Raw genomic sequence first — 16,800 nt, 5'->3', positions numbered from 1 at the left:
CTTTATCCAGAACATTATGCCCATCTCTGCGGCCATGTTCCGCAGCGACCATAAGAACCCAGTCCCTCAGTGTCCTCCCAGGCTAGATGTCCAGATGTTGACACCTGTCATATGGAGCCGGATGCCTAATCACTTTTTGTCCCCTGAAACTGGCCGCGTGAGTGAGAGGCAGGGCTGGAAGGTGCAATGCATGGAACCTCTCGTTATGATGGCGCTGCACATTCCAGAAGAAAGCAGGTATTACATTAGCATGGAAATATTACCTGCTTATTTCATTAGAAATTAGAAAAACTTTCCTTGATCTTTTGAAATCAAAGAATTCAGTGTACAATGAAAACAACAATGTAACTTTGAATAAACAAGTGGCTGAATTTAAAATCATTTCCTCTCTTTTCCAGGTGCATTGACATCCTGGAATTGTCAGAGCGCACTGACCTGATGAAGTTTCATTACCACACTCTGAAACTGTATGGTTCTGTCTGTGCTTTGGGCAACAACCGCGTCGCACACGCCCTCTGCAGCCATGTGGACGAATCGCAGCTCTTTTACGCCATCGAGAACACCTACCTGCCCGGCCCCATCCGCAGCGGATATTACGACCTGCTCATCTCCATGCACCTCGAATCCGCCAAGCGTAACCGTCTCATGACCAATAAGGAGTTTATTGTGCCCATGACGGATGAGACGCGTAGCATCACCCTCTATTCAGATGCTGAGAAGGCCCATGCGCTACCTGGGGTCGGGCTCACCACCTGTCTGCGCCCCAAACTTCACTTCGCCCCAACTGGGTTTGTGGGCACTAATGCAGACATCTACACCCTCAGCCCCATCCTACCTCTACAGGTAGGTGCAGGAAATGTGATTGAGGCCAGGGTTATTATAGTTAAAGGCACAATATGTAATTTTCGGCACTAGAGGTCGCTTATTCAAAACAAAGGCGTGGTACTGTGTTGAGCTAGCCTGGATGCCAGCCAAACTTAGCCCCGCCCACAACATTTTGAGGTCGCTGGGTTCGGTCTGGACTCGATCCATAGAGGAGTAATTACGCCCGAACAGAAACTGTTCGGACCAATCACATTTGTCAGGGCGATGATTGACAGATTGTCACCAGAAACGTAATTAGCCACGTCATCAAAGAGCGCTTGGGTTGAATTAGTTTACAACAATGATGGCTGTTGTTGAAGAACTGAGATGTGTAGATTTCGCCATCGAGTCCGTTTTAGAAGATATCGACAGCGCATTAATTGGCAAGTACTCCGTGTATACTTATTCTTTTTACAACACCGGCAAAGATTGTTTACGCTCATCTTCTACTAGTTCCAGCATGTGTGCAGTTGAGTTCTGTTGACAACTATGCGTCGCTCAACATACATCACTTACTCTGTAGCTCTGATTGGTTGTAGGTCTATCCAATTGAGGTCTTTCCTGGATAGGTTGAAATACGCCCCCATAATCAAAGCCCAATGGAGCAGTATCAGACTCATATTCTGACTAGAATTGAGTATGACCACGTCAGGCTAGTGTTGAGCTATATAACAATGATTAGTTTTCTGTCGATTTGGGATAATGCAAGTACACAAATCAACCAAATATATAACATCGTTCTAGTGTTTTTTTGATATTTTAATCCCAAAATCTTACATATTGTGCAGCCTTTACTTAAAACTATAATTACAACTAAAACCATAATGTTAACTGAAACTAAATAAAATATAAAAAAACTTACACTTATTTTATTTCAGCTAGTTGCCAAGTCAACATTTCTTATTTTTATTTAGTTTAATTTGATGTACTAAAAAATTAAAACTAAAACTGAAATAAAAATTTACTAATTTTATTGACAAAATTTTATGTAAAAAAAACAAAAACTAATAAAAATGACTAAATTACCAGAACTTTAAATTTGCAAATTCAAAAAAAAAAAAAAAAGAAATGATAAAAAACTAATCCAAAATATAAAATAAACTATAATAAGATCTCTATGATACTAAAATAAGACAGATTTTTTTGTGAAGACTGACACAAAATTGGCATTTTTATTGTTGTTGACTTCTCTTTCTGTACTTTAGATGCTTAAGGACCATGCCCTCAGCATGCTTACCGAAGCCGTGCAGGATGGTGGGCAGGCCATGCGGGATCCTGTAGGGGGCAGCGTTGAATTCCACTTCGTGCCCATCCTAAAGCTCATCAGCACTTTGCTCATAATGGGCGTGTTTGATGACAACGACGTCAAACACATCCTAAAGCTGATCGAACCATCCGTCTTCAGTGATGGAGAGAGCCACGCTGAAGAACTGGAGGCTGCCAAAATTGGAGATGCTGAACAACAGCTGGTCAGCAAAGAGGAAGGAGTGGAGGTAAAAGAGAAAGAGGAACAAGTAGAGGGTGAAAATGAGGGAGAACTGTTGGATGAAGGAATGGGAGAGGAAGATGAAGAAGAGCTTGAGGAAGAGGAGGATGAGCTTGAACCTGAGGAGGAAGAGGAATATGAAGAGCTGGCAGAAAAAGAAGGGAAGGAGGATGAACATGCTGCAGAAAAAATGGACAGAGAGAAAACAACAGATGGAGAAGCTGAGAAAGAAACTGGTGCGGCTGAGGCAGAAGTGAAGGAAGAGGAGGATGTGGGAGAGGGACTGCTGCACATGAAGCTTCCTGAGTCTGTTAAACTTCAGGTGAAGTAATGCTGATCGAAGACTTTCATATGTTAGTAGCTCTTTTAGACTTTTTGTCTCACTTTTTGTCTTCCTCATCCTTAGATGTGTACCCTCCTGCAATATTTTTGCGACTGTGAGCTGCGTCACAGAGTGGAAGCCATCATCGCTTTCTCAGACAAGTTTGTCAACCAGGTGCAGTCCAATCAGAGACAGCGATATAATGAGCTCATGCAGGCCTTTACGATGAGTGCTGCAGAAACAGCCCGCAAGACCCGCGAATTCCGCTCCCCTCCACAGGAACAGGTACCGCACAGCCTGGAGATAAAATAATTTTATTCACTGTAATCTAATTGAAATGAATACTTTTATTCAGCAAGGATGCATTAAATTGATGAAAAATGACAGTAAATACATTTATAATGTTACAAAAGATACATAAGACCTAGAGTTATATAATAATAACAGTGATAATAATAAATATTTATTAAAAGTTATAATAAATATAATTATTAATTGTTTTAATATATAAAATTATTGTGATTTTATATATATATATATATATATATAACATTTTTTACACCCTGTATATTCAGGTGAACATGCTGATGAACTTTAAGAATTGTCCAGATGAGGAAGATTGCTGCCCCGTTCCTGAGGATGTCCGGAATGACCTTCTGACATTTCACCATGACCTTTTGGCTCACTGTGGTTGGTTTAACCGCACAAACTAAACTCTTTTAAAGAACATACTATCTCTGTTTAAAACGAAGATCAGTATTGTTAGCAAGACTTTAGCAAGACTAGGATTCACTGTTCTCAAACATAATGTAAGGGAGTCACATGGATTCTCCTTCTCTGTCATAGGTGTGCATATTGAAGAGGAGGAGCAGGAAGAGGCGGTGGACACCTCTCTTCGTGGGCGCCTCTTGAGATTGGTGCAGAAAGTTAAGAGCTTACGAAAGAAGCCGGAGGCCGAGCCTGAACCTGAAGAAGACAAAAAACCCAGTAAAAGATGTTGTTTTTCACTTCATATTAGACTTCATAGTCCCATCTTGTTTTCCATACCATAATTACATGAATGTCTGCTCTTGTGACACAGGTACTCTGCAGGAGTTGATCTCTCACACCATGATCCACTGGGCTCAGGAATCTTTCATTCAGAACCCTGAGCTGGTGAGGCTCATGTTCAGTCTGCTACACCGGCAGTATGATGCCCTGGGTGAGCTGATCCGAGCGTTGCCCAAAGCCTACACTATCAACGCTGTGTCTGTGCAAGACACTATGGAGCTACTGGAGTGTCTGGGGCAGATCCGATCCCTGCTTATCGTTCAGATGGGGCCAGAAGAGGAGAGACTGATGATCCAGAGTATCGGGTGAGTGCATGATCGCACACTAAAAAAGTATTTCATGTATTATCTTTTTATTCTTTTAATTCCTTTTCCTATTTTTATTTAATTTTTAATGTATTTTATATCTTTTATGTATCATCTTGTTATTTCTGACTTTTAATGCATTTTAAATATTGCTGTCTGGTTGAAAGAGCTGGGAGAATTAGGAAGAAAGCATTTGTGATTAGGTTAAAATTTGGTAAATTTGGATAAGGGGACAAACCATGGGGGAAATTTGAGCTGTGGTGCATGGTTAAGATATTTCTGGATTACAGTTTGGACACTTTCCAAAGGGGAAATTTGAACTGCGTTGCATAGATAAGATATCTCTGGAAGGGGGATTAGGTCTGTGTGGCGCAGTTTGAGGCGTCTTGGCAAAAGGGGAGATTGAAACTTTGTTTATCAGTTTGAAGTGCCTTAACAGGTAGCAGTCCTGTCGTGTGAGGAAGATCCATTTAGATCTGCTCTGATGGATAGATCTGTTTAGATCCACTCTGACAGACAACAACAACAAAAAACAAAACAATAAAACTCCCTAAGACTTTCTAGCTCTTCCATCCAAATTCTCTGTTTTTACTGTTATTTAATCTATTTTATTATTATTCTTTATGTAAAGCACTTTGAATTACCATTGTGTATGAAATGTGCTATACAAATAAAATTGCCTTGCCTAAGTAACTGCAATAAATACAAAGTCAGAAATTTCCAACACAGTGGAGTTGCAAACATCCTTTGTTTCTCTTTTAGAAATATTATGAGTAACAGGGTATTCTACCAGCACCCCAACCTGATGAGAGCTTTGGGAATGCATGAGACCGTCATGGAGGTTATGGTGAACGTACTTGGAGGTGGAGATTCAAAGGTACGCCATTTATATTTTTAACACATTTTTATGCGATGTTCAAACATTTGAATAACCAGTTGCTTTGAAAGATTTAATTTGATTCTCATTTGCTCTGGACAGGAGATCAGATTCCCTCGAATGGTAACCAACTGCTGTCGTTTCCTGTGTTATTTCTGTCGTATCAGCAGACAGAATCAGCGCTCAATGTTCGATCATCTGGGCTACCTCCTGCAGAACAGTGGGATTGGGCTGGGTAAAGCCTGATTCTTAAAGAAACCCACTTTCAGTTTTTAATAATTTTCATCTCTAGTATGTACATTTATTTTTTAGCCTAGTTAAAATTAAAGTAAATGTGATTTAAGCTCAGCTATAAATTTAAATTATTTAGTGTTGTATCAGTCAACCAGTGATCACTGTTTCAGGAATGCGTGGCTCTACTCCTCTTGATGTTGCCGCTGCATCCTGTATCGATAACAACGAACTTGCTCTGGCTCTTCAAGAGCAAGACCTGGAGATGGTGCGTCATCCTAAAGTACAGATGGAAATCTTTGTGACCAGTTTTAGTGGCTCCCAAAAAAAACTTTTTGTCTCTCTGTTTGCAGGTGGTGAAGTATCTGGCTGGTTGTGGCCTGCAGAGCTGCCCCATGCTCTTATCAAAAGGTTACCCAGATATTGGGTGGAATCCATGTGGAGGAGAGAAGTATCTTGATTTCCTGCGCTTTGCTGTTTTTGTTAATGGTTTGTATTTATGATGTGATTATGATTGTGTTTAACTGGACAAAGGAAATTCTAAAGGTGTTATACATAAAATACTGTATAATCTGGTGTTTGTTAGTGTGCGAAGTACAAAGAATGTTGACAGTTATTTTAAATAATAAAATAAATAATGATTTAAGGTATAGCTATGATAGATCAAAACAGACACTATTTAATACTTACATTAAATTAAAAATGTAAAGTTTTGTAAAATGCTCTGCTTTCAGGAGAGAGCGTGGAGGAGAATGCTAATGTGGTGGTCCGGCTGCTGATCAGGAGGCCTGAGTGTTTTGGTCCTGCGCTGAGAGGAGAAGGGGGCAATGGTCTGCTTGCTGCCATTGAAGAAGCCATTAAGATCTCAGAGGATCCTGCAAGAGATGGACCCACTGTTAAAAAAGACAGACGCTTCCCGATGTAAGTGCAAAGCATCTCTGTACTAGATTACCTTCTGGTATATTAAAGACATTTTATCCTGATAAAGTCTTTGGAATATCCTATTGTGTTTTTTAGTGTTTCTTGTTCATGTTTTGTCAGGTTTGGCGGTGAGGAGCAGCATGAGGAGAACAGAGTTCACCTGGGAAATGCCATCATGTCCTTTTATTCAGCTCTTATTGATTTGCTGGGTCGCTGTGCTCCTGAAATGCATGTAAGTGTGTTTGTACTGTATGTAACAGCTTGATTGGTGTTCAATGAGATCTGACTTGATTGAACATCTTACACTTCCTGTCTGTTTGTATAGTTGATCCAGGCTGGTAAAGGCGAGGCTTTGAGAATCAGGGCCATTCTTAGATCTCTTGTGCCCATTGAGGATCTGGTTGGTGTGATCAGCTTGTCAGTCCAGATACCTGCTTTTGGAAAAGGTAATAATAAGTAAAGAGTTTGTAGATGGAAGCTTGAATCCTTACCTTTCTCACACTTCCTGTCTTATTGCGCTCATTATATTTCAGATAACAGCGTCATTGAGCCAAAGATGTCTGCTAGTTTCGTGCCTGATCATAAAGCACCAATGGTCCTGTTCCTGGACAGAGTTTACGGCATTGACAACCAGGACTTCCTGTTGCATGTACTGGAAGTGGGCTTCCTGCCTGACATGAGAGCAGCAGCTTCCTTAGACACAGTAAGATGCCTGCTATATCATTCTTTACTAACAAAAATGCTGCCTGTGACTGCATTCAAATTATGGTGCTCACATGGAAAATGTGGGTTCAACATTTCCTTGTTCTCTTTACATAACTATCTGCAGTACTGTCATAATTATTATCCTGTTCTTTCTCTAAGGCTGCATTCAGCACTACAGAAATGGCCCTGGCTCTGAACCGTTACCTATGCTCCGCTGTGCTTCCTCTCATCACTAAATGTGCTCCTTTGTTCGCCGGGACGGACCACCGTGCCATCATGATCGACTCTATGCTTCACACAATCTACAGGCTGTCCCGAGGACGCTCTCTTACCAAAGCTCAGAGAGATGTTATTGAGGAATGCCTCATGTCTTTATGCAGGTAAGTATTGTGCACAGTGTTAGGTTTAATGTAAAGTAAGGGATTACTCTTAATTTTTCTAATTTTTCTTAATTTAATTACAGTTCATTCTGATGTAATTGCATCAAACACTGTATAGACTAGAACAATTCTATATAAAACAGTAGTGGATTTAACATCGAGGGCCCTATAATACACCCGGTGCAATGCGACGCAAGGCGCAGCGCAAGTGTGTTTGCTAGTTTGCATCCGGCGCCGTTCGCGTTTTCCCGTTCAGCGCCACGACCTTAAATTAGTAAATGCATTTGCGCCAGTTAGTGCGCCCATGGGCATGCTAGTCTAAAAAAGAGGTGTGTTCAGACACATTGCCGGCGCATTGCTATTTTAAGGAGCTGAAAATAGACTGCGCCATAGACCAACTCAAACCTGGTCTAAAGTCTAAAGTCAATGGCACAATATTTTTTTGTTAGAGCGCATTGGTAGAAACTGCGCCTCTGGGCGGGTCCACAGTGCGCATTGACTTTGCTTATTACACACAGGGATGCGCATCACACAAACATGCCAAATATTAAAAACTAAAGGATTACAGTGTAAAAGAATATTATTGTGTAGGCTACATAAATATAAAAATGTAATGATAAATAGTCATTGCGTGTATTAGAATTAGGCTACCTATTTTCAATTCAGCCTATTACTACTTATAATGATGAACGAAATTGGCTAATTAATTGAACAATCGTGCCAATACACACACATATATATTAACTGACTCATCGCTCGGAGCTATTTGAAAGCCTGCATTTGCAAGCCCGCTTTAACTTCGCGCACGAGCAGATCAGTTTCTTTGCTTGAAAAGCGTTCAGCTTTTCCACCAACAAATTCCGCCATGTAGATAAAATAGCAAATAGCAATCCGCCATGGCGCAAGCGCATCTTGCTCTTAAAGGGAATGGGAGATGACACTCTGATTGGTTTATTGAACGTTACGCCCATTGCTCATTAAGAGAATAGGGACAACCCATTTCAAAAATGCACCCCGGCGCACAGACTGTTTTTCAGTCGTTAAAATAGCAAAAGTGGATTTGGACACGCCCTGAGTGCACCTGCGCTGTGCGCTTTACACTTTGCGTTTAGATCGTTAAAATAGGGCCCCTAATGTTAAAATGTATGTTTGTAATGTAACCTTCTCCCTTTAAATAAGGATATGAATAATTTCAAGAATAATTTATGCAATTTTATATTAATTATTTAAAATAATTAAAAGAGCAGTTTCATGTCTATCCTTGTATTATTCAACTGGTCAAGGTTGAACAATGGAATTTTAAAACCAATAAGTAATGTAGTGCAATACTTTTTAGAGAGAGCAATTAGTACAGTAATCTAATTACACTGTTGAAGATGTAATTAGTAGCTAGTAATTAATTACTTTTTAGAGTAACTTACCCAACACTGATTGTGCATTATAACAAACTGCAATAAAACTGTATGCATTCAAAGCATTTAGCTTACCTGATGTCATTATTTTCAAAATTTTACTGGTGATTCAACATGATATCCTTTTAATTTTTGGGTTGGCTTATTATGTGATATTTGTTTTATAGGTACTTACGTCCTTCTATGCTCCAGCACCTCCTCAGGCGGCTGGTATTTGATGTGCCGATTCTGAACGAGTATGCTAAAATGCCCCTTAAGGTATGGGATTATATCATTACACGTCAGTACAATGAATTTAAGATGTTTGCCACAGTCATTTGTCTCATTATTTTGCAGCTGCTTACTAATCATTATGAGCGTTGTTGGAAATACTATTGTTTGCCCAATGGCTGGGCTAACTTTGGCGTATCATCAGAGGAAGAGCTTCATCTCACTCGTAAACTCTTCTGGGGAATTTTTGAATCTCTGGCTCACAAGGTGGGAATATTGCTGAGCTGTCTGAGAGAGTATTAGTGTTATTCTGCCCCCCAAATGCATTCAAATGACATAATAAATAACTACTCTAATTTGTGTCCGTCAACAGAAATTTGATGCAGAGCTTTTCAAAATCGCCATGCCTTGCATATGTGCGATTGCTGGAGCGATTCCTCCCGATTATGTGGACGCCAGCTACTCCTCCAAAACAGAGAAAAAGGCTTCTGTTGATGCTGAGGGCAACTTTGACCCCAAACCTGTTGATACCACTAAGTACATTTATTCTATTGTTTAGTGCGATTAATCAAATTGCCAAAAAGTCAAATATTTGATTACTTATGCTGTTGTAATTTTCTCTTTTATAGCACTATCATTCCTGAGAAGCTGGATGGTTTCATTAATAGATATGCAGAATACACACATGACAGATGGGCTTTTGAAAAGGTATATATTATATTATTTGGGTTGCACATTTTTTTACAGTATGTAAACTTTCAATGTACTTACAGTGTACTTACCCACAAAAGTACTGAGTATTGTAAGATAGTTACATGGGTTAAGTTAAGGTTTAAGTGTAGTTTCAGGGTATCTATCTATCTATCTATCTATCTGTCTATCTGTCTATCTGTCTGTCTGTCTATCTATCTGTCTATCTGTCTATCTGTCTATCTGTCTGTCTGTCTGTCTGTCTGTCTGTCTGTTTATTTGCATAAGAGTTTTACCAGTACCTTATAATCCACCAGATCCAAAACAACTGGACATTTGGTGAGGTGTTGGATGAAAACGCCAAGACTCATCCCATGCTCAGGCCTTACAAAACATTCTCTGAAAAGGTAACAGACATCATATAATATTACATTTTAACTCTCTTTCTCTCTCTCTCAGACTTCATAGTGCTATTTTGGTTATTGTAAGTGACTTATATGTTCAAATTCATATTTGCATTAGGATAAAGAAATATACCGCTGGCCTATTAAAGAGTCCATCAAAGCCATGATTGCCTGGGAGTGGACATTGGACAAAGCCAGAGATGGAGATGACGAGAAAACAGAGAAGAAGACAGCTCGCAAGATCTCACAGACTGCTCAGGTATGGAAAAATATTTATTTAGATACTAACCAAATACTAGCTGCATACTGCTGCATCTAAAACTCTAAGTTTTGTGACATTTGTTTCTCATGTTAAACAGCAAATTGCATATATTACTGATACTGCAAATATGAGTATGATATCATAATTCACGAATGCAGTGTTTTTACCATTTCTTTTCATAGGCGACCTATGACCCCAGTCATGGCTACAGTCCTCAGCCCATTGACATCTCAGGCATGACACTGTCCAGAGAGCTACAGGTACACAATGCTAATACACTAGATTGAAAGAAAGACAGCACAGTCCCATTTAGTTCAGTATCACCAATTCGATATAATAGAAACCATCATGGCTAACAGCACACTACGTTATATCTAGTCTATGGCAGAGCAGCTTGCTGAAAACTACCACAACACCTGGGGCCGCAAGAAGAAAATGGAGTTACAATCAAAAGGTTAGCTTATCTCCAATGTCTGATCAACAAATAGCATTTTCTTAATGATTTTCCTATATTATTCTTATAGTTTGTATTTTTATTTGCAGCTCGTTTTAGTTTTTCAACATCTCTCTTGATGTGTTTGTATTTAGGTGGAGGGACACACCCTTTGCTTGTGCCTTACGACACACTGACGGCTAAAGAAAAGGCACGAGATAGAGAGAAAGCATACGAGCTGCTCAAGTTTCTGCAGCTCAATGGATATGCTGTGACAAGGTACAGGAGCCACTGAAACCCATTATATACTCCAAAATAATATGATTGCTATAATTCTGATTGTCTAAAATCTCTCTGTCCAGGGGGCTCAAAGATATGGAAAGTGACATTTCATCTATTGAGAAGCGTTTTGCATATGGCTTCCTACAGAAGCTGCTGAAGTGGATGGACATTGCCCAGGAGTTCATAGCACATCTCGGTACAGCTGCATTCATTTGTATTGCATGAATTTATGGATGAACTGAGATGAACTCAATTTCTTGTGACATCTGTGTTTATAGAGGCAGTTGTCAGCAGTGGGCGTGTGGAAAAGTCGCCGCACGAGCAAGAGATTAAGTTCTTTGCCAAGGTGCTCTATACGTCCAAGTAATCTTTCAGCATTTAATGTTAGCACAGGACTGCAAATAATGTGTGTGAAATGTTCCTGTCCTCCTCAGATTCTTCTGCCTTTGATAAATCAGTATTTTAAAAACCACTGTCTCTACTTCCTCTCCACGCCGGCCAAAATCCTAGGCAGTGGCGGACACGCTTCAAATAAGGAAAAAGAGATGATTGCAAGGTAACAACACAGACACTTAACACTCCAATGTGATGTTAAAGCCAAATACAAGATTTTTTCACATTACATTTTTTAAAACTTTTTATTTTACTCTGTTCCTCTTGCTGCATTCTTTTCCCTCTTTCTCTCACATTCATTCTTATGTTTCTTTGATTTCCTTTAATTTGGTATCAGTATCTTCTGTAAGATGTCTGCCCTGGTGCGACACAGAGTGTTTCTCTTTGGTAAGATGTACTCTGCTGTCCTCCATCACCTTTCCTTTTTTGTTTTCTTATTACTTTTATTTCAAGTTGTTTTACCTTTCTTTTGTGTGTTTCTCTCCATCAACTAAATCAGTAGAGCATCTAATGTGCTTTACCTCAGTGTTTATGGTTCCAAAAAAAGCTGAATATCTATCCTTGATGTAATACCATCTGTATGTGATACATAGGTACGGATGCACCTGCTATTGTCAACTGCCTTCATATCCTTGCACGCTCACTTGATGCCAGGTAAGTCATTGGAAAGAATTGTCATTCAGAATAGAAAACATTTGTATCACCGTTGTATGTTGTATCTCACATGTGTCAAACTCCACTCCTGGAGGGCAACTGTCCTGCAGAGTGTAGCTCCAAAACACCTGCCTGGATGTTTCTAGTAATCCTGAAGACCTTGGCTATGTCCAAAATCGCCCCATTTACCCTTAAACTGGCCACTGTTTTGGGGACAGCCATTTGTAGGGGTGTCCGAAACCATAGTGAACGTGATCGAGTGCATTCATTCAATCCCATAATGCACCAAAACAATGAGTGTACAACCAATGTACACTCAACAGCTTAAGAATACCCATAATGCACTGTGAGAATCATGTGCTGAATGAATTCCCGTGTCTGACCAGAAGATGGCACCTTCAGGTTGATCATCCATTCATCTATTTTCCAAACCACTGGTCCAATGTGGCTACAGTGTAATATCATACAGGTTTAAATTCCTTTTTAATTGATTATTAAATTGTTTATCTAAAATGTATACATAGTTTCCATGACAGAGTTCAAGATAAATCTTACTAATGAAGCTGCCAGTTAGCTAAGTTTAAATTATTAAACAGCAAGCACAAACTATGCAAAAGTGTCTGAATTAACTCACTCGTTTTCATTCACTCCCTCAAGTGAACTATATTAGAGGACTAATGTAGGGAATAGTGAATGGGGGTATAAGGTGTGATTTCGAACACAGCCTTTGATTAGCTGGATTGGAGCTAAACTCTGCTGGAAAGTGGCCCTCCAGGAACTATCTCATTTTTGAAATTTCTCTGACTTTAACAGAACTGTGATGAAATCCGGGCCTGAGATCGTAAAAGCAGGGCTGCGTTCGTTCTTTGAGAGTGCTGCTGATGACATTGAAAAGATGGTGGAAAACCTCAAACTTGGCAAAGTGTCCAAAGGCAATCAGGTGCAACTTTAGCAATGCTAATTACAGCAATGTGTTTATTCCTTCATTGTTTTTGCATGGCACGAATCAATCTGTGTCTTTTGTCTCTCAGCCAGTGAAAGGCGTGTCCCAGAATATTAACTACACCACAACAGCTCTGCTCCCTGTCCTCACTTCGCTGTTTGACCATGTCGCTCAGCACCAATTTGGAGATGATGTTATGCGTAAGGACCTTTTATGAAAACTAAATTATCATACGTTAGTTTTAAAATGATGTAGTTAAATTAACGTGTGTCTCTCTGTCTTGCATCTATTAGTGGACGATTTGCAGATGTCCTGCTACCGTATCATGTGTAGCATCTACTCTCTTGGTACTGTAAAAACACCTCATGCAGAGAGGTTTGTATTTGTGTGTGTGTATTAGTGTATGTGATGTGACAGTGGGGTTGGGGTTTTTATACTTTTCCTTTTTATTTGCATTAGACATAGACCAGCCCTTGGAGAATGTCTTGCTCATCTCGCTGCAGCCATGCCTGTGGCCTACCTGGAGCCCAATCTTAATGAGTATAATGCATTTTCAGTGTATACTACCAAGACACCCAGAGAAAGAGCTAGTAAGTTATATATTTTCAGCTACACTACCATTCAAAAAAAGTACAAAATTATTTATAATGTTACAAACGGTTTCTAATTCAAATAAATTCTTTCTATTCCTTAAAGAATCCTGAAAAATGCATCATGGTTTCCACAAAAATATTAAGCAGTGCAACTGTTTTCAACACTGATAATGATAAGAAATGTCTCTTGAGCACCAAATTAGCATAGTACAATGATTTCTAAAGGATCAAGTGACACTAAAGACGAGAGTAATGAAAATATATGTATTTATATAAAATACAAGACATTTATTTTAAATTGAATTTATATTTCACAATATTATGTTTTTATTTATAATCAAATTTATTATCAAGCAGCTTTGGTGAATATAAGGAACTTGCTCAAAAACATTAAAATATCTTACCGACACCAAACTTTGAACAGTAGTGTATATAGTGTAAATTCTGCATTTGTTTCTGACTTTTATTATTCCATTTTTCCCATTTATCTACAGTCCTGGGCCTTCCAAGCAACGTCCATGAGCTGTGTTTGGACATTCCTGAGCTAGACATATTATTGAAAGAGATTGGAGACCTAGCTGAATCAGGGGCTCGCTACACTGAAATGCCCCATGTGATCGAGGTCACCCTGCCCATGCTGTGTAACTACCTACCCCGCTGGTGGGAGAGAGGAGTGGAGAATTTTCCCGATTTGGAGGGTAAGCTGTGTACAGACGTCACCTCCGATCACCTCAACCAGCTCTTGGGAAGTATCATGAAAATTGTGGTCAACAACTTGGGAATTGATGAAGCTTCCTGGATGAAGAGGCTTGCGGGTATGAGATGATGTTATTCTCACATCTGGGTTTGTATTTTGCCCTGAACCTAATCTTCAACATAATATCCTTGTCTCGATCCAGTGTTCTCCCAGCCCATTGTGAGCCGAGCCAAACCGGAGATGCTCAAATCCCATTTCATTCCCACCATGGAGAAGCTGAAGAAGCGTACGTCTAAAGTAGTGGCCGAGGAGGAGCACCTGCGTATGGAAGGGAAATCTGAGGGGGATGAGGAGGAAGGAACTATTAGAGATGAGTTTGCAGTTCTCTGTAGAGACCTGTATGCTTTATACCCACTTCTCATCCGCTATGTGGATAACAACAGGTATTTTGTGGTAGATTATTTTAATAAATTCATTTTTAGTTGTCTTGACATTTTAAATGTCACATGGGTTTTAGAGCAAGATGGCTGACGTGTCGTGACCCAGATGCAGAAGAACTGTTCCGAATGGTGGGCGAGGTCTTCATCTTCTGGTCCAAATCTCATGTAAGAGACAAATATCTATTTAAATGAAACTAAGATAAACTCAGTAACTCACAGTATCAGTAGTCATGATAAACACATTGATTATAGCCACAGCATATGAGATTTGAACACAACAACCTACAATTCTGTGCATTTCACTTCTCTTTTCATTCTCTCTATGCAGAACTTCAAGCGAGAGGAACAAAACTTTGTGGTGATGAATGAAATAAACAATATGTCCTTCCTCACTGCTGACAGTAAGAGCAAGATGAGCAAGGTGAGGCCCTACTGTCAATCTATGGGAGATATACTTTCATATTTGATCAATTATTTCTTATTATGTGATTATCATGTGGCCAGAGTAGTTTTTCTATTGTGTAAATTCACATATATTTATATTAAAGGCACAATATGTAAGATTTTTTCATTAAAACATCCAAAAACCACTAGAACAGTGTTATATATTTTGTTGACTTGTGTATTTACACTATCCCAAATGTTACCAAGAATGTTTAAATCCAGAGAAATAAGCAATTTTAACCAGGACACGGACCGTGTGCATGTGTCGCCTATCAATGACATCATTCCCGGTTACCCTCGGTTTCCAGTTTTATTTTTTTAGAAACCATGGAAACAAAAAAGACACTTTAATATATTATATGTTTTATTAGAAAAGGGAACAACTGTTTGGATACATTTATAGACAGAAAATAATCATTGTTACATGCCGAACACTTTTAGTCTCGTTTGAATCTTGTTTTCTTGATTTACTGCGAGTACCATGTTTTACCATGACTAATATCGATCTAGCTTACTGCAGTGTGTCTCATAGTAGCCACCGAGCGAAGGCACAGAGGCACAGAAAAACCAGAAGCGGCGACTCAGGGTTTTTCCTGGGTCAAAAATGGTCTTCGGTGGTGGCTGTCTCATCATTCCGTTCCACTCTCACAGCGCTCGGTCCTGCTCTTCATCATACTATACACTGCATTCCAAATTATTATGAATTATTATAATTTATTATCTGGCAGTTGTGCATAAAGATGCATTTTAGACACCGCTAACCAAACCTCACAAAGAGAAACATTAACAGTGGGTGTAGAAATACATGAAGACTCATTTTTTAATTAGTTTTATTCACTGACTAATGCCGTACTACAATGGATGGTCTAAATGGATGGATTTCTGGATGGTTGGTGAATGGCCACCATGTTCCAACAAGACTGTGACGTCAGCAAGGAGCTGGCGTGTGATGATTTGGGTTGGAAAGTGCCTTCTGATAGTGCCTTCTGAAATACAATGCACTATGCCCTATCCCATGCTGCAAAAAAACACCACAGCAATAAAACTGTTTGAAAATGTATTTCTACACCCACTGTAAATGTTTCTCTTTGTGAGGTTTGATTAGTGGTGTCTAAAATGCATCTTTACGCAACTGCCAGCCAGCATGGAGAGCTTCTTGAGACTCCAGAGACACCAGCAGCTTCAAATACCTGTTTGCTGCTCAACACTGGCTTTTTTATAGCTGCCCTTTTAATACAATTATTTTTTTTGACAGGAACTTTCATTAATAAGCCTTTATCTGACCGAGTTCTGCTGTGCTCTAAATCACTCACAAATCTTATGATAATTTGATAATCTCCATTCAGTTTTCACACAATATTAGTTGTTTTCATGCCTTTTGCAAAACATTGGACCATTTCATGCTTTTCATCTTCAGAAAGATCTTTCTTCCTCTCCATATTTCATGAGAACTGTGACTTGCTTAATAATGTGGAACAACTTCTAAGTAGGATTTCCATAGATCTGGCAAATTACTTTGTCTGAGATTGATACCAGTTATCTAAAAAGACATGGATAAATAAACAAACATACATTTTCTTAGAAAAACTAAAATCTGAATGTTTGTTCTGCTGAAATCTTACTGATATGTCACTTGCATAATAATTTGGAACACGGTGTAGTAACGATAATAATTTCATCCATGAACTTGATTTCTGCCTGAGTCCCATTAGATTCTTTTCCACCGGCTGTGAGGTGAAGATGACATCTTACATGATTCTTCGCTCAATCTCGACGCCATTAAGCTATGCCTTTGTTTTGAA

The 16,800-nt window shown here is 39.3% G+C and overlaps 1 protein-coding gene across 8 annotated transcripts in view; it reads left to right on the top strand.

Annotated features, from left to right (window-relative positions):
* ryr1a (ryanodine receptor 1a (skeletal)) overlaps window positions 1-16,800 on the top strand; it is a 61,031-nt gene that overhangs the window by 19,819 nt on the left and 24,412 nt on the right. For all 8 annotated transcript variants that reach the window (XM_067397769.1, XM_067397765.1, XM_067397770.1 and 5 more), the window contains exons 35-72: window positions 11-237; window positions 399-843; window positions 2,070-2,672; window positions 2,757-2,957; window positions 3,248-3,362; window positions 3,519-3,659; window positions 3,754-4,027; window positions 4,790-4,904; window positions 5,007-5,139; window positions 5,309-5,403; window positions 5,489-5,624; window positions 5,870-6,056; window positions 6,177-6,288; window positions 6,382-6,502; window positions 6,590-6,759; window positions 6,921-7,141; window positions 8,721-8,811; window positions 8,890-9,030; window positions 9,137-9,300; window positions 9,393-9,471; window positions 9,771-9,860; window positions 9,976-10,116; window positions 10,302-10,379; window positions 10,498-10,573; window positions 10,708-10,831; window positions 10,915-11,030; window positions 11,113-11,180; window positions 11,269-11,390; window positions 11,565-11,614; window positions 11,821-11,881; window positions 12,695-12,821; window positions 12,913-13,024; window positions 13,118-13,199; window positions 13,284-13,414; window positions 13,912-14,232; window positions 14,317-14,557; window positions 14,632-14,719; window positions 14,883-14,975. In XM_067397769.1, coding sequence (XP_067253870.1) covers window positions 11-237; window positions 399-843; window positions 2,070-2,672; window positions 2,757-2,957; window positions 3,248-3,362; window positions 3,519-3,659; window positions 3,754-4,027; window positions 4,790-4,904; window positions 5,007-5,139; window positions 5,309-5,403; window positions 5,489-5,624; window positions 5,870-6,056; window positions 6,177-6,288; window positions 6,382-6,502; window positions 6,590-6,759; window positions 6,921-7,141; window positions 8,721-8,811; window positions 8,890-9,030; window positions 9,137-9,300; window positions 9,393-9,471; window positions 9,771-9,860; window positions 9,976-10,116; window positions 10,302-10,379; window positions 10,498-10,573; window positions 10,708-10,831; window positions 10,915-11,030; window positions 11,113-11,180; window positions 11,269-11,390; window positions 11,565-11,614; window positions 11,821-11,881; window positions 12,695-12,821; window positions 12,913-13,024; window positions 13,118-13,199; window positions 13,284-13,414; window positions 13,912-14,232; window positions 14,317-14,557; window positions 14,632-14,719; window positions 14,883-14,975 — 5,892 coding nt within the window. The remainder of the gene's footprint in view (window positions 1-10; window positions 238-398; window positions 844-2,069; window positions 2,673-2,756; window positions 2,958-3,247; window positions 3,363-3,518; window positions 3,660-3,753; window positions 4,028-4,789; window positions 4,905-5,006; window positions 5,140-5,308; window positions 5,404-5,488; window positions 5,625-5,869; window positions 6,057-6,176; window positions 6,289-6,381; window positions 6,503-6,589; window positions 6,760-6,920; window positions 7,142-8,720; window positions 8,812-8,889; window positions 9,031-9,136; window positions 9,301-9,392; window positions 9,472-9,770; window positions 9,861-9,975; window positions 10,117-10,301; window positions 10,380-10,497; window positions 10,574-10,707; window positions 10,832-10,914; window positions 11,031-11,112; window positions 11,181-11,268; window positions 11,391-11,564; window positions 11,615-11,820; window positions 11,882-12,694; window positions 12,822-12,912; window positions 13,025-13,117; window positions 13,200-13,283; window positions 13,415-13,911; window positions 14,233-14,316; window positions 14,558-14,631; window positions 14,720-14,882; window positions 14,976-16,800) is intronic.

Source organism: Chanodichthys erythropterus, chromosome 10, assembly GCF_024489055.1.
Source record: "Chanodichthys erythropterus isolate Z2021 chromosome 10, ASM2448905v1, whole genome shotgun sequence".
Classification (NCBI taxonomy): Eukaryota; Metazoa; Chordata; class Actinopteri; order Cypriniformes; family Xenocyprididae; genus Chanodichthys; species Chanodichthys erythropterus.
The sequence above is the reverse complement of the archived record's forward strand: the minus strand, read 5'-3'. Positions and strand labels throughout refer to the sequence as shown.